Genomic DNA, 23,619 nt, shown 5'->3' with positions numbered 1-23,619 from the left:
TCCAGAGTGGTAATTTAACTCTGTTCATTTAAATGAACACTCAAAATGTTACTTTGTAAATGATATAATATAATAGATATATGGGGAGTGTCTCCTTGCCCACAACATACACATGGACAAACGCATGTGTATGTGTACACGCAAATACACACAAACATGCACGCACACCCCCACAAAAATGGACATGCACACATATACATGCACACACAGCAATGATGAGTTCAATATGTCATTATAATGTACTGAAGTTACATTTTTCCATCACCAAACCACTGCAGGTTGGAAGTCCTTCTCAATGGCAACATCGGCATGGACTTTAATTCTGTGCCTACTGATAAAAAAATTCAGAACCAGAAAAATATGAATAAACAGTTTTCAGTCATAAACTACCGTAGGTTTTAAATGAAAGGGTTGAGAAGATCGCTGTTGGAATCTTTCATTCTGCACTGTCTAACCACCCGAGTGCCTGTGCATGGCCAGCTATAGGGTTGGATATCATTGAGATTTTATCAATATTTTGATAAATATTGATATACTTCTCCCCATAATAGTGAGGGGACCAATCGCAATAATGTCTGGTAGTGTCCCATTACAAATAAACTTTAAAATATTATACCAAAGAACTTTAGTTCTTGTGCTTCTCAGAAGCAAAGACTATTTAAAAATATGGCTCACGTTTTTAGGAGGCATACCAAAAAATATTTGGTTACAAAATAGTAGCTTAATTGATGTTGAAATCTGATAGTGCTGTAGTTAAATTTAAGGAAGCCTTTATACCGGTATTTAATGAAATGCTGTGCTTAGGCCAATAATATTCACCTTATATAAGCTTCCTTTTAGGTAATATTAGGAAACACACATGCGGATGAGACCCAATTATATCTATCAATGAAACCAGATGTAACCAATCAGTTAACTAATCTTCAAGCATGTCTTAAGGACATAAACTCAAAAATAAAGTTATTGTGCTTGGCCCTAAATAGCTTAGAAACACCAGCACCTCCATAAGGAATCTGAGTCATCTTTTATCAGGATGCAGTGAGTATGCTCTTTAACTCCCACATGAAACAAATGTCAATTAATGCCTCTTTTGCCCCTACATAACATTGCAAGAATCAGGCACATCCTGCCTCAAAAAGATGTAGAAAAACTGTCCACGCATTTGCTAAATCCAGGCTTGGTTATTGCAATTCCATATTATCAGGCTGTGCCAACAAGTCTCCAAAGACTCTCCAGCTGATCCAGAATGCTGCTGCATGTGTACTGTGAAGAGCAAGGAAAAGAAATGTCTCCCCTATTAGCTTCTCTGCACTGGCTCACTGTAAAATCCAGAATATAGTTTATATCGTCTCATATACAGAACCCTTAATGGTTAGGCACCATCATAGTGTAAATAGCTCATTGTTCTCTTATTACCCCACTAGAACACTGCAGTCAAGAATGCAGGCCTTCTTCTTTTTCCTTGAATTTCCAAAAGAAGTAGTGGAACCATCGTCCAGTTTCACACCAGGAGGTAGACACCTACTCTACAATTAAGAGTAGGATTAAAAATTTCCTTTTTGACAAACTTTATAGTCCATAGTTAATCTTCCCATGATTCACTGAGCTCAAGTCTCCCCTTCGTCTGTATGTATTCATGTCCCATCAATGCATGTTAATAAATGGACTTCTTCACCAGCGTTTTTGTGCTTTCTTATCTCACAGGCTCCATGAATAGTGATTGCAGCAGATCGAGGATTTCCATCGGCTATGGCTGCAAAGTGCAGACTTATTAGAGCTGTTGTTGCTGCACATCTGTGTCTCTCTCTCTTTACCTCCCTCTCAACCCCACGGTTCAAAGCAGATGGCTGCCCACCTAGAGACCGGTTCTTTTCCAGGTTTCTTCTAATTATACAAAAAGCAGAACAGAAGAAAGTTTGTGATTGTGGTACCTAATATAATACTGCAGAGGCTATTGTGTTTTACTGTGAACAAACAGGGACCTGAGGGACAAAGACTGACAGAGACTGTCCGCTAGTTGTGGATGCCACCTTTTTCTCTGATGGAAAACAGAAACATTCAAATATATCGCAGCAGCTGTTAGTATACCAGAGAAGCCAACTCCAGTAAAGCTTATGGTTGTTAAACACATAGTTAGAATGAATTGTCATATACCGATAGCAGCACCATTTGTCCAGGAGCTTATTGGTATTTTGGTTCAGACCAATTACGAACCGGTACCAAATTGGCATCGATTCTCGGTACCCCTCCCAAGCTATAGGTGGGCTTGGATCGGGGGAGCCTTGACCGCATCCCTCTATGACACACAGCAGGTAGATGACTTTGGTGGTTCTACAGAGTCCTTTGTATCATCAGTGGGAAGGCTGCCATCAGGGGCCCACACATTGAGCTCCCCATAGATTCCTGTCTCAATCATCTCCTCCTGCCAGGGTATGGCGATGTTCCCCGAAGAGAACTCATCGAAGAAGACAGTGTCAGGATCGTCTAGGTCCACCCCCTTCACTGTGGAGAAAGCCCCGACATCGTCCAGACCCTTGGCATACACAACCCCACGGTTAGGGACAAAAGGAGGAGGCAGGATACCTAAGGACAAGAGATGGGTGTCTTATAGTGCAAATCCAACACTGGAGTATCAAACAAAGGTGATCTAATGTACTATGGACACAGCAATACAAATCAGCAAGATTTGTGGAAACGTGAGGCATCAGTTTACATCAGAGAATATAGTACCTGCGTTCAGTTTCCTCCAGTTGATATCACTGAAGAAGGGATGTTCTCTAAGCTGATCACAGCTTCCGTTCTTAAAGCCCAGTCTCTGTTCAACGTCGCCGTGAAGGAGCCCTTCACAGAAGGACTTTGTATTTGCGCTGAATTTTTCTTCATATTCTACCTTCTTGGTAGTAACTCGTTCCTTCCACGCCTCACGGTCAAGCTGGATGGTAAAGCAACGAGACCAAATGTGACTTTTTCAAATACAGAATGTCACAAAGACTTTCAAATCTATGCCTTGAGTAAAATGACGAACAAAATGTTCAGGCCGTTCAAGACGTTACCTTTTCCCCCTTGACCCTCCAGGGGTTCTTGGCCATAATGAACTCATACAATGTCACCCCAAGGCAGAAGTAGTCCACGCACGTGTCATATTTTTCACCTTTCAGCATCTCTGGTGGCATGTACCCTGCAGGGTGGAATTTAAGATATTAGACTGCTGTAGGCTACTGAGGGACTCCCTCTTTCTTTGGCGTTTTGCTAAAGTGGGCGTGGTTATATGCCTATCCCTAATCTTAACCTCACAAAAACTATGCCTAAATCTAACCTCAAAACCACGCCCACTTAGGCGAAACACCAAAGATAGCTCGTAGGCTACCACAAAAAGACTTATCATATAACACCAAGAACATGACACTGCTTAATAGCTTTGCAGATACAAGAGGTTAGACAAACCTGGAGTTCCACCATAGCCCTTGGTTTGTGTAGCACCTTCTTTTAACTCTACAGCAAGACCCAAGTCAGATATGCGCACATTCCCTAACGGAGGAAACATGCACGCGCACGCACACACGCGCACACACACACACACACAGATAAATATTGTACATCTCATACACACAGATGAGCAGATATATATCTGTATATGTTACTGCACTTGCCTCAAGATACTGTAGTTACCTTCATTATCAAGCAGCACATTTTCTGGTTTGAGATCTCTGTAGATGATTCTCTTCTGGTGGAGGTGCTCTAGGCCTTGAATGATCTGGGCAATGTAGAAACAGGCTCTGGGCTCACCAAACCCCTGGTTGTTCTCATCCACCAGGTAGATATGGTACCTAAAGTAATTGGGGAATGATAGTATGTCTCCCTTTTGTGTATAAAAAGACTGTAATGTAGAGACTTGGATATGTATGTGGCAGAGAAAGGGAACAGTTGTAACATTGTGTTTCTATGAGCTGTAGCAGAAATAGTGGACAATCTGTTGCGTGGTGCTTTTCTGAGATAATGTCCTTAGAAAAAGCAAAGCCTGGCCCTGCATCCTAGACTTACTGTGCAATTGAATGCAATAACAATCAAATTAATTAAAGCTCTATCATGCAATGTTTTGCATGATATGTTATTTTGTCCAATCTGTATGGTAGAGTATGTTAATACAATATAACTACAATATACAATTGGGGTGGCTGTATTTGGTCTCCTTGCAAATCTTTACCTGAAGGTAAAAAATATATTTCTCCCCAGAGCAAGCAGGCATTAGGTTCAAATCTGAGTTTAATGAGTCCCTTTTCTGTAGCAAACTACAGCCATCAAATTAGTGATGATAACCTAAGTTTTGCAGCTCTGAGAAATTGTACTTTCTTTGGGTGTGTGTTACAGTTAACAATTGTTAACCTGTACAAAACACATTTTAAAACCTTAGTCCATAATAGAATGTTTTCAAACTCCACATCATTTACTAGCATTTATTAAGTTTAAAATATCTGATTTAAAAAGTAGATAAAAACAACCCAATTAAACAAATCAAACAAATATTGTATTTACTTGGTCATTTGTGGCAAAAGTGTGAGAACCTCTAGGATTTTTAGGTGAGTCAGATTTTTTCAACAAATAAACAACCCAGTTGGTTTGACAAGAAGAAGAAAAAAGACAACTCAAAACAAGGAGAAATACAGCAGCAGGTGAACCTACAAATAGTCCATGAGCCAGAGCCCCAAAATTGAGCAATGATTATCGAAAGAGTGGACAAAACAATACCTATATTAAATTGTTTATAGGGTCAATATAAGTAAATAAATACATGGTAACCTTTCCACAGGAGCAGCTTTTTCATATTTATCACACATTTTGTTATTTTCCCCATACGTACATGACAGGTGAAAAAATTACATTTTAAAAATAGTTATCATACTGAAACTTCCCCAGTTGATTACTTACATGAAGACAATGATTTATCGTATTACAAGTTTTCTGAAATTGTATATTTAAATATGCAAATTGGGAATTAGGAAAATATGCCCGAATTTGCATAACTTTCCAGAATCAACATTGGAACATTGGACAAAGCCAGAGTCAACATTCTTATTTCATTTTGTTAAGATGTTGGAGTCAAAGGTTTTTAACGAGGGAATATTCAATATCTGGCTCAATTTTGGAGCTCTGGCTCATGTACTAAATGCCTAATTTGCATATAACAAATTTGAAAACTTGTAATACGATAAATCATTGTCTTCATGTAAGTAATCAACTGGGGAAGTTTCATTATGATAACTATTTTTTTTTATTTTGTAATTTTTTCACCTGTCATGTACATGAAAATAACAAAATGTGTGATAAATATGAAAAAGCTGCTCCTGTGGAGAGGTTATCATATATTTATTTACTTATATTGACCCTATAAACAATTTAATATAAGTATGGTTTTGCCCACTCTTTCGATAATGAAATCTTGTCTGGCTCATGGACTAAAAGGGAGAACAGGAATTAACATGCTGCATATTAAAATGATTTTGATTCATGACCCTACTTACTACCTTCGCACACCACGGGATGACTCAAAAAGTTAGGGTTTCACATTCACACAATACTGTATGCCAAACACATGAAAGAAAAGCTGAAACATGTATGTTAGTGATCACTTTAACAACATGTCTGCCTGTAGCACCAGACAGAGGACAGAAACCAAAAGAGCCAGTATTGGTTGGGGGAGGAGTCAGGCTTGTTGTGGCTGCTTCACTAACTCACTTGCACTATGGTAGCATTCCCCACCACCACACCATAATTGATGGAACAAAGAAGAATAAAATTCATGTTTTGGAATGGACAAGTCAATATAAGTCCTGACCTTAAAGGGATATTTCACTTTCAAACATGTTTGGGGTCATTTTAACGTCTACTCAGGCTTTTGTGAGCACCCCAGACAGTTTAAATATGTTGCTTGATTCAGTATTTAGATATTTAATCAGACACGCCCCCTTCCTATACAAACCCATTGTAACCTCAAACTCCATTTTAACCCTTCCTATACAAACCCATTGTAACCTCAAACTCCATTTAAACCATGTTAGATTCATTGAAAACACCCATCCTTGGTTCTAGTGACTGATATTGTCCTTCCAATACGTGAGTCGGCCGTGTCTTTTGAATTATGTGTTTCAATTACTTTATTTTATCATTTTATTTATTTTTCTTCATTTTCAAAAGTTATACAAAATAAATTAAGAGGGTAATTGAAAAAACACTGCCCCCTCGCACATTAGGACAATATCATTGTTTTATTATAGATCTGAATTTCTTTCATTTCTTATTTTTTATTTAATCTATTTTCTTCACTATTTATACCATGTTGCACTTTAAGATTTGTGTAAAATATAAATTGCGTTACAAATCAAATGTATTAGTAATATCAGTCACCAGAACCAAGGATATGTGTCTAAAAAAACACATGGCTTTTTTGTTTTTTAATCTAACATGGTTAAAAATGTTGACGTTTGAAGTTACAATGGGCTTATATAGGAAGGGGGCGTGTCTGATCAAATTAATATCAAATATCTAATTACTGAATCAAGCAACTTAAAATGTGTCTGCGGTGCTCACAAAAGCCTGAGTAGACGTTAAAATGACATGTTTGAAAGTGAAATATCCCTTAGATAGAATAGAATATTCCCCACTCCTTGGGGTGTTTTTTGTCACCGTATATGTATATGTACATACGTGAAATTCGTCCTCTGCATTTACCCATCCTATAACATCTAGGAGCAGTGAGCTCCTACGGCGCTCGGGGAGCAATTAGGGGAGTCTTGCTCAGGGACACACATCGACACATTGCTGGCCTGGCCTGGAATCGTACCTGGGACAACCAGGCGGGCTCACCAACCTCTCAGCTATGGCCGCCCCCTTTAATCCAATAGAAATGTTGTGGAGGGACCTTAAGTGAGTAGTTCATGTGAGGAAACCCACCAAAATCCCAGCGTTTAAACTGTTCTGTATGGAAGAATGGAGTAAAATTCCTCAAAGCCAATAGGATGGACTAATCAACAGTTAGCCCAACCTTTTAGGTGCAGTTGCAACAAAAGCAAAGGTTCACACACTTTTGCCACTCACAATATACTATTGGATAATCTTCCTGAATACATAAATGACCATCTATGACACCACCACCCCCTCCCCACCCCCCAGTTGTTTAATTGGGTTCCCTTTATCTTTTTTTTTAAAAGACTTGTGACTTTGTGACTGCATTTCTCTTATAACTATTTATATAGAAACTAGTTATGTTATGTTGTTTAACGCAATTGTGATTTTGCTTTAAAAAAACAGTCCACACTTAAGTTGATTGATTGATATCTTATTTAAATGCAACATAATTACACCTTCATTATTAATTAACCCAGAGTTAATCATTGTATTACATTTAATTAAATTGATTGGTGCCATTAGCTTTGAGTGGTGGGACTGTTTATCACTGTTGATTGTCATGTGGACAATCAACAGATACTTAACATCAACTTTAACTTTCTCTGTTGGAAATAATGGATTGATTATGGTTATGCCATTTCATTGCAAAAATTTGTAGGTAGGCTACTCTCTGCCACATTGAAGTCCATAGATGAAATAACAGTATAGTAATGGGGTAATAAGAAAAAAAAAGGTGTTTTAACTGTCCCATCTCCCACTTGCATGGCTGTGTTTGTGCTTTTAAGTGTAATTTTGCATCAGACTGTGAAGTTACTTGAGATCTCCTCCGTTCATGATGGTCATAACCAGACAGAGCTCATCCTTGGTCTGGAAAGCGTATGCCAAAGACACAATGAACGGACTGTGAACCCTGGCTAGAATCCTCTTCTCCACCATTGCCCCCTACAGGAGAAGATTGTGACCAACAATGCTGAACAAAGTATGTCAAAACAAGACATTTTCTTTTGTTCAAAATGAAATGTGAACATTGGTCAGACATAGCTCACAGGGTTAAATGGAACAAGTGTGTTGATGGAAGTGTATACTTAAGATAAATGATTATTTTTGTCATCTTGTGAAACTATTTGGGAGATATGAATGAATTTCAAACGATGACCCCAGATGAGTCAAGGGCAACATATAATCATCCATTCAGAACGGCTTTTCACTAAAGCTCTCAGTAATCACTCTATCCCTGTCTCAGTGTTTAATACCATGAGCTAAGGCCAGAAGAGAGGCAGGACAAACATGATTAACCCTATCATACTATATCCTGCTCATCGCAGATCTCTTTGTCTGGAGCAGAACAGGCAGATACACATACTGTATTTAATAACCATAATACATGTACAGTATGCCACATGAGCATAATTTTGTACCAGGCAAACACCACTACAAATACTTTATCTACAACACTGGAAATAAAATAAGCAAGGGCCCACACACCATCTTTTGGATCCCTTTGGATTTCAATTATACTGGAGAAATGTCCTGCCTACATACTCTGCATATTGTGGAACATTGACATTTGATGCACATTTCAGTTCCATTTCTAAATAATACTTAATTAACCTCTGCCCCAGTTACCATGCCACATTTTAGCCTTTATGCATCCATGTCTGGTTTGTCTTACCTCATAGCCTTTCCTTTTCTTCAGCCTCTTTTTGTTGAGCTTCTTACAGGCATATAGTTTCCCTGTGGCCTTCATCTGACAGGCAGACACCTCCCCGAACCCCCCTCTCCCAAGCACACGAAATTCTAGAAACCAGTCGTCATCCATGGGTTGCATCTCCAGCCACTTCCACTGCAGGAACCTCTTCAGGAACACGCTCTCCAGGAATAAAGTATACGGGGCCCCACGGAGATAATCCAGAAGCGAGGCCAGTGCTGGGGCAAACAGTCCATCCGAGGCACTCCCTTGGTCTTCCTTCACCTTAGCTATGATGTCCCCCGGAAGGAAGGAACAGTAGCGCTTGGCAGAGGGATCCATGTAGCGGTCGACAATCTTGGTGGCCTTCTGCACCCTGTTACAGTCTTCCTCCAGATCATAGGCCTCAATGTCCCTCCACAGAGAAGACCCCCCCTTGTATTCTGGATTTGCATCCAGAAATTCTCTGAACAGGCGCTTGCCAATAGGTTGCTCCATGCAGATTGAATCGAAGGCCAAATCCAAGGTATCCCTCAGGCCTTCACATATGGTGATTTGCGGAAGCTTGAGGCGAGCAAGGTACTTCTTGTCTCGGGCAGCTGCTGAGCCGCCATCAATGCTTCCACGGGCAGAAATGTAGGCAGAATTGGCCACCACTGTGGTTAGGCTACCCAGATCCATGTTGAGCGACTTAAAGAGACACCACTGTAAAGAGAAAACTGAGGGAGAGAAGTGGTGGGGAGTCCAAACAGGTGTGAGCTGGTGAAAGGAGGGGGCTAGGGTGAGAAAGCTAAAGGAATCAACAGCCGATAGAGAATACAAGCTACTAGCGATGGAGCATAAAGAGGGAGCATGAAAGAGAAAGGGGAGATTTGAGACTTGTGTCTGCACACGACCTAGGCATACTGCGTTGAGCGCTTCACATTACGCATTCACCCATAGACACAAGTGTGCACATATACACACAGAGACACACATACCTGAGTCAACACCTTTCAATAATCCACTAACACCTTAATGCCCCAGACAATGTGCACAAGCTCCTGCTGAGACGGAGCGATACAGACAGGTGGTGCAATTAGGCTGCCACAGACATCAGGAAAACCAAACTCCAACTGGCAAACTACTTAAATGTTGCTTATGGTAAATGGGTTTTGAATGCCTAATTCACCAAGTAGGAGAACATCTAAATATAAAAAAGAAAACCACTTCCCCTTTGCAAGTTTCAGCATTAGTGAAGGTCAATGAATCATTGCTTTGAAGTCATAGTTTACAGTTTGGAATGTACTGTGGTATTCCAGAGAAATTGTCCCATTGACTGTGCTAATAAATGTCAATATATCCTAATAAGACTACATACATTGAGTGAGGAATACAAAAATGAATGTGTGGAGATTAAACCCTTTTAAATTGATCACATTTTAATGGTTCCTGAATATCTTGATTTAAAAAAGTGTATTTCCTTACATTTGAATATTTAATTTATTGAGTCGGGTCATCTACTACATGTGCAGCAAATTGAGAATCTGACCAGTGTTTACTTGTCGATTTTCAGACAATGTGCAATCTGGCATCACAATAGAAGATATGTTTAAATTTATGCATTCATTTGTGTCTATGCCAGGCCAAAGCCATGGCCGAGAGACTGGCACTCAGTCACCCTTTTCACATTGGCCTGTTGTAGCGCCACCAGCAGGTCGATGTCTGCAACACATTTTTGGAACAAAATGCCTGAAATCCCGCACACAGTATCAAAGTGACGTAAAAGGCCTAGGAAGAAAAGGTACCCTTTTCATATTGGCCTATTATAGCACCACCAAGAGGCTACAATAATCTACCTGGCCTGCCAGAGACCTGTGCTCCAAGGAGCACTTTTTCTAGTATAAAATACATTTACCGACCTAGATGGGAATGCTGACAAAAGCTTGCCAGATTGATAACCTAACTTGATTTTGATGACAGACGGTATAGATGTGTGCTGGCTAACCACATCTCTTAACTGGTTTTCAATCAATTCTTTGACAGAACACACACAATTGATGGATACCAACTTATTAAAACAATCTATATTTAATTTGCAAACTTATATTAGATTACAGAAAAGGTATTTGGAAGAGTCAGTACGTGTTGCTCAGTTTTAAAAAGGAGATCTTTGAAGTGAGTACAAAGACCTTTACAACCACATTTGATACATCAATAATCTTCAGGTCTACCTTTCACCTCTGGCCTCTAAAGGATACTATAAGCTACAAATCAATCATAGGATCCATATACGTATTCAACAAACAGAGCTTATTTTCCTATAGGGAGCCTGGGTTATGGAGGTCTTTACCTTGCTGGTGCCATTTTTACGTAAACACTACCAAGGTGTGACAGGGCAATGAAGGAGAATTCCTCAACAACTCCAGAATACAAAACAAAAATAAACAAGCAAACAATATCAGGAAAGCAGCTGCCTACAGAACAGAAGGAAGCCAGCCCAACACAGTGGGGGATAAGAACTTGTTTGAGATCAATGTCCAGAACACAAAAGTATCCACACATTCGACGAACCAGCCTGCCCATCCTTGGGTACCACGGCAACTGTATAGGCCATTATTGATCCATGGAGTCACACTGACAATGCGTGTCAACAGATATTTTGGCGGCCATTTGGGAACATTGGATCATCATCTGAAAGTCTGCCAAATGCAAGCATAACATAATAGGGGTAACTATTTCACACGCATTACACTATACATTCTCCAACAGCAGTGGGTTGTACAGTTTTCTTTTTCTCCTTTTCTTTAATTTCAAGTGGGATGGCTTTTTGAAAAGTGGGTTAGACATACAAAGACTTCAGCATGGTGCCCTGGCCGCAGACTACAGTTCCCCCAGAGCTGTGGTGCAGGTGCTCGTGAATTCAGGAGCCACAAAAGAAAAGGGTGTAACACGCACACCTCTTTTTACCTCAATATTCATCCACACCCCTGAGAAAGCCAGGCTGAGAAAAATACCGGTAGGGGGGAGGGAAAGGGGGGCACACACTAAAGGAGATTGGAATCCTTCTGTGACGGTGGTTTGAAGGACTGTGCTTGTTGGAGAGGCAAGGCGTGGAGTGGCAAGTTAGTCTTCGTCGTCATTCTCATCATAGTCGTCCTCATCATCCTCATCCCCCATGTAAGACACCGGGGTCTCCACACGAGACCCACTGTAGTGAGAGTCGTTAGAGCTGGAGGCCATGGTACCATCTGCACCACTATCGCTACAAAGTAAAGCACACAATTTGGGGTTTTTCATATTACTAAACAGGGATTATTTATTTTCACAAAGACAAGAGAACAAACAGAGAGCAAGGTGTTCCAAGGTGAATTTTGAGTCATTAAGTGTCATTTTGTTTCTGGTCTCTCATTGGTTTGTGTTTATATTAGAGGCCTCTTACCTGCCCACGGGGTAACGGGATCCATTGGCCGAGGACCCTCCAGTGATGTAGACATTGTTGATGGGACCCTTTGCCATCTCTGTGGGAGAAGAGAGAGACGATGATTCACACATACAGAAATTAAAGCTAAGATGTTGAGATGATTCTAATTACAACACAGTTGACATGTCTTCATAAACATGTAAGAAATAACACATGTAGAAATGTCTCTGGATTTGTGGTCATACTAAAATGGCCCTGTGCCATCAGACTCCAGTTCCTTGTAAAAAAAGAAAAGTTGCCATTGTGCCACTTAAGTGAATCAAATTTCCCTGATTTGATAATCCGACAAATGCTGTCAATGTCCCATCATGGTTCATGATGGGAAAACTCTTGTAGACAATAAATCTAACACAATTTTATAGCACAATAAGGATAAAATGCTAGTAATTTGTATTCTGGGTAATGGCATATTCAAGGTTTTTGGATGTTGAAGCAGAGTCAGGAATTAAAGGCAGCATCACTGACGTGGCGGCATTTCAGCCCATTTAGACCAGAGGCCGATTCTAAAAATGCCTTCTAAATCCTGAAGTAAGTTTTCTGAACAACTTTATTCAAATAAATTACAAAAAATATTTCACATTTACATTAATCCAAATTAATCTAAAGTGAGTTGCAAGCCCTTTTTTTGCTCTGTGATTTTGCTGCTTTTGCAGTTTGGCTCAGCACCAAGGACGGAGGATGTGCGTTATTTTTGTCTTTGTTAGAACAGCCCCCCTCATATTCTGAATATTCAACGTTTTACAATGACGCGCTGTGAGCTTGCACATCTGCTATTTTTGAATTAAATAGCCAACGCAAAAAATCTAAAATGACACCGATGCTTTCCCGTTTTGAATGGGTTAAAAAGACAGGTTTGACACCGCCTATCATGCCCACTTGGTTTTAGATAACACAATCTCTGGCTCTGACCTGTGACGTAGGGCTCCAGGGCTTTGGGTACCAGGCTGCGGGCCACCTTCAGGTCCTCTGGTGAACACTTGCCCACTTCCAGACCACAGGCCATGCCCATACGTTTCAGAACCTCAATGTCGTCATGGATCTCAAACATGCTGTCGAAGTTAAACAAGTACTCAAACCTGCAGACAGATGGGAAGGAAAAATGTGAGTTAATGTGGTAGTCCCTAAATAAACACCATGGGTAAATAGGCTTTACAACACAGGCCCATTTCAAACAGGCTTCAAGAAAGACAAATGTACATATAAATTGTAAATATATGCTGATAAAGATAAAATACACATACATTAAGATTGCCATCACACACACATACTTGTCATTGGAGATGCTACAGTCGATCACTGTCTTCTTGCTGGTGTTGACAATAATGAAGGGAAGGTGGATAACAGAGTTGGGAGGGGGGGGTCTGTTTGTCTGCTGCTCTGCCTGTCTGTTCCTTTGCACCAGGTTCTTAAAGGCTATTTGCTGCAGAGAAACAAGTATATCCATTAGAATCATAACATTCGAGAGGACTTAAGGGATATTTCACTTTCACACATGTTTGGGATCATTTTAACGTCTACTCAGGCTTTTGTGAGCACCTTCCTATACAAACCCAGTGTAACAAATTACATAGATTTTGACTTAAAATCATTATTTATTATTGTGGGTCAAGCAGGGGTTTTTCCCCGTCTATGTATTCTTTTCAGATTCCAGAGAAGCATTTTATTTTTATTTGCATAAGTCTGTTATCGTGTACGTGTAAATGAGTGGCATGCTCTTTTTTTGTAGTTTTTTTGTTTACCTGCAATATGAGCTCTTGAAGCTGTGACTGTTTCTGCTTGATTCTCTCTAGCCGTCTTTGTCTCTCCACCTACAATTGGAGAGAGAGAGGAGAGGAAATGAGTGATTGGGAAAACCGTATGTTTTCTCTTTAGGCCCTAGCTACATTTTTCAATTTCCTCCATCAGTCAAATAGAATATTCCAATGTGTTACTGTGTGCACCTCTAGGTTTTGGCACTCCTGGGCTGAATTTGTAGGCAGGCCAATCCATTTAATTTCCTTCTTTTCTTTTGAGATGATGTTCATGGCCATGAGCACATTAAGTGCATCGTACACACGTCTCCGGATATTCTTCTGGTCATACACGTGCTGCATTGAAAAAAAAGAGGGGGAAAAGGATGTGAGCAACTGGGTGAAACCATAATTCTTCAGATACATTTGTTATCAATAGTTAATCAAATGGTACCTGTACATAAAAGCAAAACAAATGTTTCTCAAGTTGTAAATTAAGCGGAGCTGCCTAAATGCAATCTGAAAGTTTTGAAAATATTACAAAGCTATTTATATTTGTGTGTATATATGGTACATACATATAACACAATAAAGTATTTTAAAGCAAGAGCTGGGTGTCAATAGAAGACAACCAAACCGGAAAACAACCATAACATATACTAGAGCAGGAAATGTTTACTTTGACACTTTTACGTCACTTAACATATTTTATACCATTATTAGTTGTCCACCAAAATTCCTCATGCCGTTGTTTGTCCGACGTAGTCTTTTTTTATGTGCATTCACACTAAACAAAACAATCACAGCACTCTAATCACGGTGAACGTGTCACCGTTTTCCGGTCATGCTATGAACATGCAATGTGTATTGATTTGCTTGTTTAGATGGCCGACATGACCGCATACACTCAACATAGGTTACACAGTTGTGTATCCAATACCGTCAATGTGCACTGAACTGTGGTTTGGACATTATAAACATTGAACGACAGCTGCGCCCATTAATCGGATATATTTTTACATTCGACTGTGCATTTTTGCCACAAAGCCGATGATTATTCGAGGTTTAACTATTTTTTATAGCCCTATAAATCTGTTACATGTCAAGCCTGATTCTGGAAGGCCGGCATGCCGGCATGCAATATCCCGTGGCGACTTTGGTTCCAAGTGAGAAAAGCAAAGCCAGCATTAATGACTGCTCTTCATTACACCACTATTGCAGGATCTCTGTATAAAAGTGGCAATAGAGTTTGCTCATCATGTTGCTAAATATGAATGTACTTCATCTCCATATATTGCCGCCATAATATCCCTGGGGGAAGAAGATGTTCTGTCATAACTGAGAATTCCATTTGAATCCAATGTGATGTAATAATGGACAAGTATTGTGGTACTTTCACATCAAAGAATTTCCCAAACAATTCCGCCTAAGGACAAAAATCAATTGCATTTGAATGACTTTCATAACATGTAATGTCAAAGCTTTATTGTTCAACTGCAGCACTAACCGAGTCATTGGGCGACATGTGGTTGTCCGTGGAGCTGAATTCTGCAACCAGTTCATCTGCCACTTCATTGTAGGTTGTGACACCTTTCTTCTGCACTTTCTCACAGACCTTCATGGAGAAATGCCTCAAGCCTTTCCCATTCTTCTCCCCTTTCTTACCACGTTTCCTGTTAACAGGAATACCACCACATTATCACATCAACTACAGTGATTCTTAGTACACAAAAGCAATTCATATTTTTTTTAACGGAACTGACAAGAGCTACAACAGTTAATTAAACCAACTGATATAATAGATTATAAAAAATACATTAGCGAAAATGGCTGATCAAAACGCTTCGCAATGCTTCGCAATGTGACGCGTTGTGAGCTTGTACTTGTACATCTGCTATTTTGGCACGATACTGTTCTACAGTATCAAATACAGCTTCAGTGGTTGAGACTAATTGATTTAGTCAATAGTTTAAAACATAATAAAAAATTAGGGCGCTCGGATGGCGCAATGGTTAAGTAACTGCCCACCACCCCACCAGTCTGGGTGTTCAAATCCACCGTGGTGCATCCGGCTTTGTCGAGCGTCTCTAGACGAACACAATTGGCCCGTGTTCGGGGGCGGGAAGAGTAATATTTGTCACTACACATACTCCTAGGTGCTGGGTCGGCACCGATCAGTGGTGGGCGGGAGAAGTAGGACAAAGGCTCTACGTCGCCCCGGTGGGGGCTCCTCACTAGCAGGTGAGCCAGTAGGATATAACAGCAGTGACAACACACAGAAATGTGTGTGGGGAAGAATCAATTGGCGTAACGACTAAATTGAGGAGAAATGAGGCCAAAATATGAATTGTCCCGTGTGAATTCTTTAAAGGTAGAGTATGTGATATTTTTTAGTTAAAACTAAAAGTTTTGTTAAAAGGTTAAAGCACTATATTGTGATAGTAATCATTAGTGTTTGTTCAGTAACAGGGGTCTCCTCGTTTCTCCAGCTCTTAAACAGAAAATACATTTTCATGTGGGTTGCAAAATTCAAGCCAATCAGGAGAGAGTACCCATTTATCAGCTTCAAATTTACACTGTTCCAGTTTAAAATGAGTCTGCTCATTTCTTTGTGTCATTACTTCCAATTCCACTTGTTTAACTGTATCCTGATTGGATACAATTGGTATCCCGACCTGAAAATACATTTTCTGTTTAATAAGGAGCTGGAGACATGGAGACTGTTACTGAACAAACACTATATCAATGAGTACAATCAGAATATAGAGCTATCTAACACTTATTTTAACACAAAACCCCCCACTAACCCCATCTTTAAGATAAGGAAATAAATTTAAATTCTCAAAAAATAACTCTTCTAGATTAATATAGATAAGATGCCAAGAAGATAATCAATATTGGAGCCTTACAAGAGGGTCTTTTTTTTTCTCCAAATACATTACAAAAAATGTATTATTATTCTAAAATAAACATGACCAGATAGATCACATCCACGTTAAAACCTATAAATGTGCGAGCAACATGACACTTAGTATACATGCACAGAAGCAAAGCCAGGAATGCTGCCCTCTAGTCTAGACTATGAAATTTAGGGTGGACTGGTTGACCTCTTACCCTGATGACCATGGAGAGGCATCTGGTGGCTGGCTCTGGGTAAGGAATTGAGAGCTGGGCGTATGTGGACTGTTCACTAATATGGTATTGGAGACCGTGGGCCTCTGGGGTGTTCCAATCACCTGTAAAAAGAAAAACCACATGTATCCATAAGGAAGCTTTGTGCATGACAACTTGGGACATCCAAACAAAGTATTGTTTTGATGTTAAAACATTATGTTCAAGTAATGGGTCTGTGAATAACCATTTTTCATCAGGTGATATTTAAATAAAACAGCATAAAGACATCTAGAAGGCTGGTGATCTTTTCATTCAGTGTCTATATATTTCATGTATATAATGGGATGATGGGAGTAATCCTGCTGACTGTAGTTTGATTAGCTTAGGATCAACCACCCACCCTCCCCCAGTCACCTCACCATGCTAATAGAGGGGCTTAAATAAACAAGAATGGGAAAGATAAACAGCAGAGAAACTGGGCCGGCAAATGAATGCCCATTTTCAAACACCAAGAGGCTGTGAATGAGTAACTAGACATATGCCATGTGATAGGTGTTCTTAATTATGGCATGACAAACTTTTCCACCACACATTCTGACAATAAAAAACTATGCTGGTTGATAGATATTCTTTTTGATGAATATCATTTAAAAGCACACAAAAAACACAAAAAATGACAGAACAAAAAATAATAATCGAAAAGAAAGTTCCAGTGGTCTTCAAAGGTTGAGACTGGCTGTAGGCAAGCAAGCTGTTAACCCAATGAGGTTAAACCCTGAGGTCGATTCTACAAACAGTTTTCTGAAAAAAAACTTATGTTACTATATCAGTGGTGCTCCAGCTTTTTCATGTCAAGGACCCCCAAAATTATATGTATTTGGTCACGGACCCCCATCTCAAAATATGTTGTTCCAGGGACCCCAGAAGCAAAGATTTGAGTTTTGTTTGCTTTAAAAATACATATATAATTCAAAGATTTGCAACAAAAATGCATGATTTTTCAAAAATAGCAGATCTACAAGCTCGTAGTGCGGCACTCGGTGCCGCACTACGAGCTCGTACATCTGCTATTTTTGAATAGCCAAAGTATAAAATAATGGTTAAAGTGCTTACACAGATGCGTTGCCGGTCTAAATGGGTTAAATAAGCTGACTATACATAATATAATTACACATTGACTTATTGTGCTTCATCTTTTCAACCATGGTTTAATGAGCAGCTATGTGGAACATCACTCACCATGTGTGGTATGTGTTGCATGTGTGGGGCGATGTTGACATTGGATGGCCCAAGTGTTTTGGGCAGTAGCTGTTTGGCCACAGGAAGAATGGCAGGCTGAACAGTAACCAAAGACAGTACACCTAATAGAAAGGTAGAGAACGGGAACAGATTAGATTAGGCCTCTTTAACTGAGGCTCCATTGCCCCCTGTTGTCAAACCAGAGACCCATGGGCCTGCACCAGAGAGGTGGAGCTACAACAAAATCAATGCCTCTTTGTGACTAGCATTACAATAAAAGCATGAAAAGTAAACAGTAAATGAAGAAAATACAAGAGCAAAAAAGTAGCTGATAAAAGTTGTACCTTTACTAGGGCTCAGATTCTGATCGATGAAAAGCTTCAGCTCTCCGTTTGTTTCAATCAGACCAACCTGTGGAGAATTAAAATACAGTAACTCATGCAGAGGCAGGTCATCATGCTCTATTCAAGTACACTGCATAAACAAGGGCACTGAGGACAAACATTGCTGCATTGCTATTGTTCTAAAATAAAAAGCAGATATTTTGTCATTGATGAAGGTTATCTACAGTATTTTGGGGATTGAAGTAATACTCGTTTTGGTAAAGAATAAGTGTATAGTTGTGTTGTGCAAGTGTCACTTACATCTTTAGCCATGATCCCAAAGGACCGGAGAAGTAAAGCTTCAGACTGAAAAGCTTCCTCTATTTATCACTAATCAGATAACTGAAAAAGAAGAGGCATATGACATGAAATAGGTGTGCATTTCTTATATCACAGCAAATTCATTTATTTTGAATACAATCAATAAGGAGTGTCTACTCATTTTACTAAAAAGTATTTTGATCGGAAACTAAATAAACAACTCAAAGACATGTTTTGAACAAGGCCCTCCGCATCTGCTTGCAGCCAACACATTGTCCAAAGCACCCCCACTAATGTTAGCCTAACTAGCAAGCTCCTCAGTTGACGAGCACAAGACTAAACTGACGGATAGGGGGTTAATCGGATAACCACGTCGATTGTATATATGTATTTGAACACATTTCGGAAAGTTTTCTCTGCATCCCAAACCACGTTAAACCTACCAAAGATGCTCTCAACTTTTACCATGCTAACTGTGTAGTAAGGCCTAGCTAAGACCACGTCCGGAGGAGATGCATCGACGAACTTCAGCTACAGGTCAACTTAAACTCGCTAACTTCACTTTACCGTTGCGGAATATCGTTGAGATCAAATGTGGTTTAATACACGTTGAGAACGTTAAGTTGCATACGGCAGCAACAGCGTCGCAATTCCGATGCCAACGAGCAAAGCTTTTGTTGAGTTCAGCTAGCTGCTGCTAACAGTTGGGTTAATGTTGCTGACGGTAGCTAGCTGGTTAGCTTATGCACGTTTTAAAAATGGGATCCTGGCGAAATTTCACAACTAAATTATTTGCCATGAAAGATTCAAGATTACATTTGAAAATTAATGGAGGTACAGTAAACGTGCAGGCATCTGCAAGAAAAGTAACGCAAATATTATTTTTCTGTGCACTTACGAGTGCACTCTTGCTTCTTCGACGGCTGTTTTTGTTGGCATTTGAGAATGGAGGAAGAGGAGGTCTAATTCCCTACCGCCAAACAGGAAACTAAACTACTCAATGTCCAAGTAGTTTATCATCAATTCACATATTTCAGAAAAATAAAGTAAGACTACATGTTAACCTTGCTTGGTTGATGTTATATTAAGTTTCTGGTTCAATCAGCTGGCGTTAATGATCAAGTCCTACCAAGTTTTGCCTGCTAGCCTGAACGTTTTAAATGGGCCCTTTTCAAAAAGAGACTTGACACTTAATCTTATATATTGACTAAAAGTTAACAATCAAAAAGTAATTTACAACATTCCTATTCTAGTTCCAGCCTATATGCATCAAAACACTCCAAAGTCTCACTTTTAGGTTTAATTTATCATGAACAAAAACAGCAGGAAACGTTAAAGACAAGATGTGTTCATTATAATTCAACTCTGCCAACAAAACCACTGACCCCCTGCTTTCCCCATCAATGGTCCAACTGTCGGATCGCTTTGATTCATTTGCACAGACAGACAGACACATAACTATGTAGTTATGTTTTACATTTAAAATTGGAAGCTTGATAACTAACTAACCAATAATAAAGTTTCCACGACAAAGTAAATACATCTGTGAGTGTGAACGAGTCCGGTTGTTTACAAACAACTCCAGGCAGAAATATTACATTTAGCCAACATTGGCTAAAGCTGCGGTTTGAATGACAACATCGGTCGACAACTTTGCCTCATTTACGTTTCGTCGCACGAGCCTTTCGCTCGAAAGAAAAACGACGTGTGTTAAGACTTTTTGTAGTTGAAAATACGTCATTTTCGTCGAACGAAAGGCTCATGCGACTCTATATATTAAGCCATACGTTAGTAGCCCCCCCATGTTAACGTCAGTGAAGTGGTAGTAAATAACAAGACTTAAGTATATATAGTTTGTTGTAATGAATGTTAAACAGCAAGTGGTTGTTCCTAAAAGCTTGTTAACAACTTCCTTGGGCGGCCAAAAAAAAAACAATACCACACGACATTCTAACTATCAAATGGCTGGTGTGTAAGCTTACGATCGAGTCATTGTTAGCCATTGGCTTTTAGCAGGTGGCTAGCGTGGTAGTTAGCATGGCTACCAGCCTAACTAGACCGATAAGATGCTAACGGCGCGCGCTGTTAGCCAGCCTGACAGCTAGCTAGCCGATCGGCTAATCCACACAGCTGTCACCAACAGAGCCACCCAGATTCATCGACAACACTGCTGTTCTTCTGAATCTAGCGTTTAATAACGCCAAACATTTGCAAAGGAAAGCTTTGACAATCGCAACCGAAGATAAATCTTAGTGCTACAATATGATTTAGACAACTTCACGAACTTTTATGCATCGTATAGACGGCCTGCTGTGGCTCAATGAATGCGGCTTACCGGCTCGGTTCAAACAGGTTAGCAAGTACATTAGCCTCTTCAGTCCGCTCGCGCTATGCTAGCTGCTAGCCTTGTTGTACTGGAGAAGCTTCTCACACAATCTGATCTTGGCGGTGTCTAGCATTTGCGACGTCTGATTGGACAACGTCATCACGAGAAAGCCACGCCTGTATCTGTTTCTGGTTGGTTGGCGCCGTTGAGAGCTTGCGAGTCTCTCTTCACCAAGGTCTTCCATTGGTCATACATGTCTGCTATGGCCCTCCTCCAGTGTTGCCATGTTTTGTGAGAGAAATAAGCAACCAGGTCTAGGAAAACTAGCCCAAAAGAAGCAACTTAGGCCACATGATCGAGCACTTGTCTTTAAACCTATTATGCATCGGCTTACTATTTGAAAATAGTAGATGTACAAGCTCACAACGATGCAACGCGTTGTCAGCTTGTAGATCTGCATTTTTTTTTAACTCTTCAAATAAAATGTGGAATATTTGGAATATTTCTAACAACACAAACAGAAACTCCCTGGCACAAAACATTTATGGACATATTTGAGAACCACTGGTTTAAAAAAACAATAATTTGTTTTGGAAGCAAGCCTAAATAAACAAGTACACGTTAGAAACCAGCCCCAAAAAACGCAAACCGCAACCACCAATTTTTACAAGCAACTTTACAGAAAAACAAGCCCAAGTTGCTTATAAGAAGTCGACATGGCACCACTGGCCCTCCTCCTACAACCCCTAGGTTTATCAGTAATTTTGTTTTGTTTTGTTTTTTTGTCTGATATTGGTTATGAACCACGTATATAAATGTATAACCATTGTGTAGTTGCGTTGTAGCAAGTACCATATACCCATGTTGTTTATTGTTATTTTAGTTGTTTTGTGCACTGAATGAATGAATGTATTTATTATTTGTTTTATTTTACTATGTCTCAATCTGTCAATCAATAAAATCAGTTAAATCTTGAAAATAACATATAGGCCTACACTTAAATACAACAAATTGCCAATATATGCCCCATTGTTTGACCTGGCCTGAGTGACTTTTGAATATTAAAGCCAAACAAAAGCAAAAGATACATAAATAATAATAGAATAAAATAGATAAGTGGACCACAAAAAGACAGAAACAAAAAATTAACAAGACTAAACCATTGAGCTATTTAACAGAATAACTGGCCTATCATATGAGATAAAAGATAAGGTATTGATCCCCAGAGGTAAATACCATAGACCAGCAACAGCAGTAAGAACGAAGCACAGGAGAGGCACTGGTAAGAGTATAAAAGTCTAGGACCACAATGAAAATAAGCTCTTGTGCTTTTTTGTGTTCTATTGACAGATGTACAAATATGGTCATGTATACTGTATGCATTTTTGTCGATAAAACATCAATCAATCATTCAAAAAAGAACCAAACTAAGATAAATAAAAAATAATACAATGAGCATCTGCACGAATGAATGAATAATTATGTACAGTCTATCAGTAAATATATATGTACCATCTATCAACAGTGAATAAATAAGCAAATGAATACTGTATAAAAAGTATAAAACAATTGCACCAGTCTGCAACAACAATTTGGATATTTAAAATATTAAATACTTTGTTAGGAACAATATTGTAATGTATTGTGCATTGTGTTTGTTTGTAGCCTACTATTGTGTTGCCCCTCAGTGAAGAAGTGACTATCAAATCTGATGCATCTCGTGTATTTTTTTTGATCATAGGACAGGCCTTTAATAATAACGTCATCCATGTGAATAAGAAAGAGAAACAGGTTGAAACAATGTAAAAAGAAAAGATCCTTGATTTTGAATTATTTGAAATTAAATGTACACTACTACGTCAGGCAAGCCTACATCTTTAAAACCCAGCCCACTTAGCCCAGCACACAAAAAGGAAGGCTGACATCCAGAGATACTGTGGGTGCGTTCGGATATTGCACACCGGAGCGCACTCGCCTATTAGTTTGTATTGGCCAGTGCGCTCAGTGCTGTATTTCCGAACGCACCCATTATCAGCCAGGGTGCTGCCTGTCGTTTATACTATAGTAAAGTGGGAGATAAAACTCCCATCTTAGCTCTCCCTCCCTTCATGCCCCCAATGTTTATGTTTGCCAAGAGATACACCAATGACCTCAGATGGGTCAACATATTCCACAATATTGGGTGGCTCAACATTGAACAATTTTTCATAACAATTAGACGAGAGAGAGAGAGAGAGTACTTCCAGTGCAGTGCCTGACCCCAATCAAACCACATATTCTCCAAGACAGGCAAGTTAGTTGTCTGAAGAATGATGCATTATGCATTTTGGGACAATATCTTTTCTTTTAATGTACACATTCTCCACCATAAAAATCAATGTGTTTATTTATTTGCTTATTTATCTAGCAGAAATACATACTCGCAGCATACTGGAGTAACCAGATAAACTGCAAATTGATGAGAGAATAGCTACAATCAATGAGCTGCCTAACTCTACTTCCGCGCAAGCGCA

The 23,619-nt window shown here is 39.5% G+C and overlaps 2 protein-coding genes across 4 annotated transcripts; both read right to left on the bottom strand.

Annotated features, from left to right (window-relative positions):
* Nucleotides 1-2,296: 2,296 nt before the first annotated feature.
* Nucleotides 2,297-9,271, bottom strand: LOC308105919 (rhodopsin kinase GRK1-like; the record flags this gene model as incomplete). Its single annotated transcript, XM_080456885.1, has 7 exons — nucleotides 2,297-2,583; nucleotides 2,731-2,932; nucleotides 3,054-3,178; nucleotides 3,445-3,528; nucleotides 3,670-3,827; nucleotides 7,718-7,845; nucleotides 8,576-9,271. 7 exons carry the CDS (start codon nucleotides 9,269-9,271, stop codon nucleotides 2,297-2,299), a joined length of 1,680 nt encoding a protein of 559 aa, XP_080313011.1.
* A 1,370-nt stretch (nucleotides 9,272-10,641) lies between these two features.
* On the bottom strand, nucleotides 10,642-21,259 carry tfdp1a (transcription factor Dp-1, a). 3 transcript variants are annotated; one of them, XM_080412769.1, is made up of 12 exons: nucleotides 21,116-21,259; nucleotides 18,781-18,861; nucleotides 18,481-18,547; nucleotides 18,137-18,258; nucleotides 16,898-17,019; nucleotides 15,291-15,456; nucleotides 13,994-14,140; nucleotides 13,793-13,861; nucleotides 13,322-13,473; nucleotides 12,963-13,129; nucleotides 12,012-12,090; nucleotides 10,642-11,834 (listed from the first exon to the last, which is right to left on the bottom strand). In XM_080412769.1, the coding sequence occupies exons 2-12, from the start codon at nucleotides 18,790-18,792 to the stop codon at nucleotides 11,696-11,698; spliced, it is 1,242 nt and encodes a 413-aa protein (XP_080268895.1). In that variant the 5' UTR covers nucleotides 18,793-18,861; nucleotides 21,116-21,259; the 3' UTR covers nucleotides 10,642-11,695. The 3 variants fall into 3 exon arrangements, with proteins under 3 accessions (XP_080268895.1, XP_080268896.1, XP_080268897.1); XM_080412770.1 differs by lacking the exon at nucleotides 21,116-21,259 and adding an exon at nucleotides 19,679-19,724; XM_080412771.1 differs by lacking the exon at nucleotides 21,116-21,259 and adding an exon at nucleotides 19,224-19,244.
* Between the last annotated feature and the right edge of the window lie 2,360 nt (nucleotides 21,260-23,619).

This window comes from Gymnoscopelus braueri, assembly GCF_963280865.1.
Source record: "Gymnoscopelus braueri genome assembly, chromosome: 18".
Lineage (NCBI taxonomy): Eukaryota > Metazoa > Chordata > Actinopteri > Myctophiformes > Myctophidae > Gymnoscopelus > Gymnoscopelus braueri.
The sequence above is the reverse complement of the archived record's forward strand: the minus strand, read 5'-3'. Positions and strand labels throughout refer to the sequence as shown.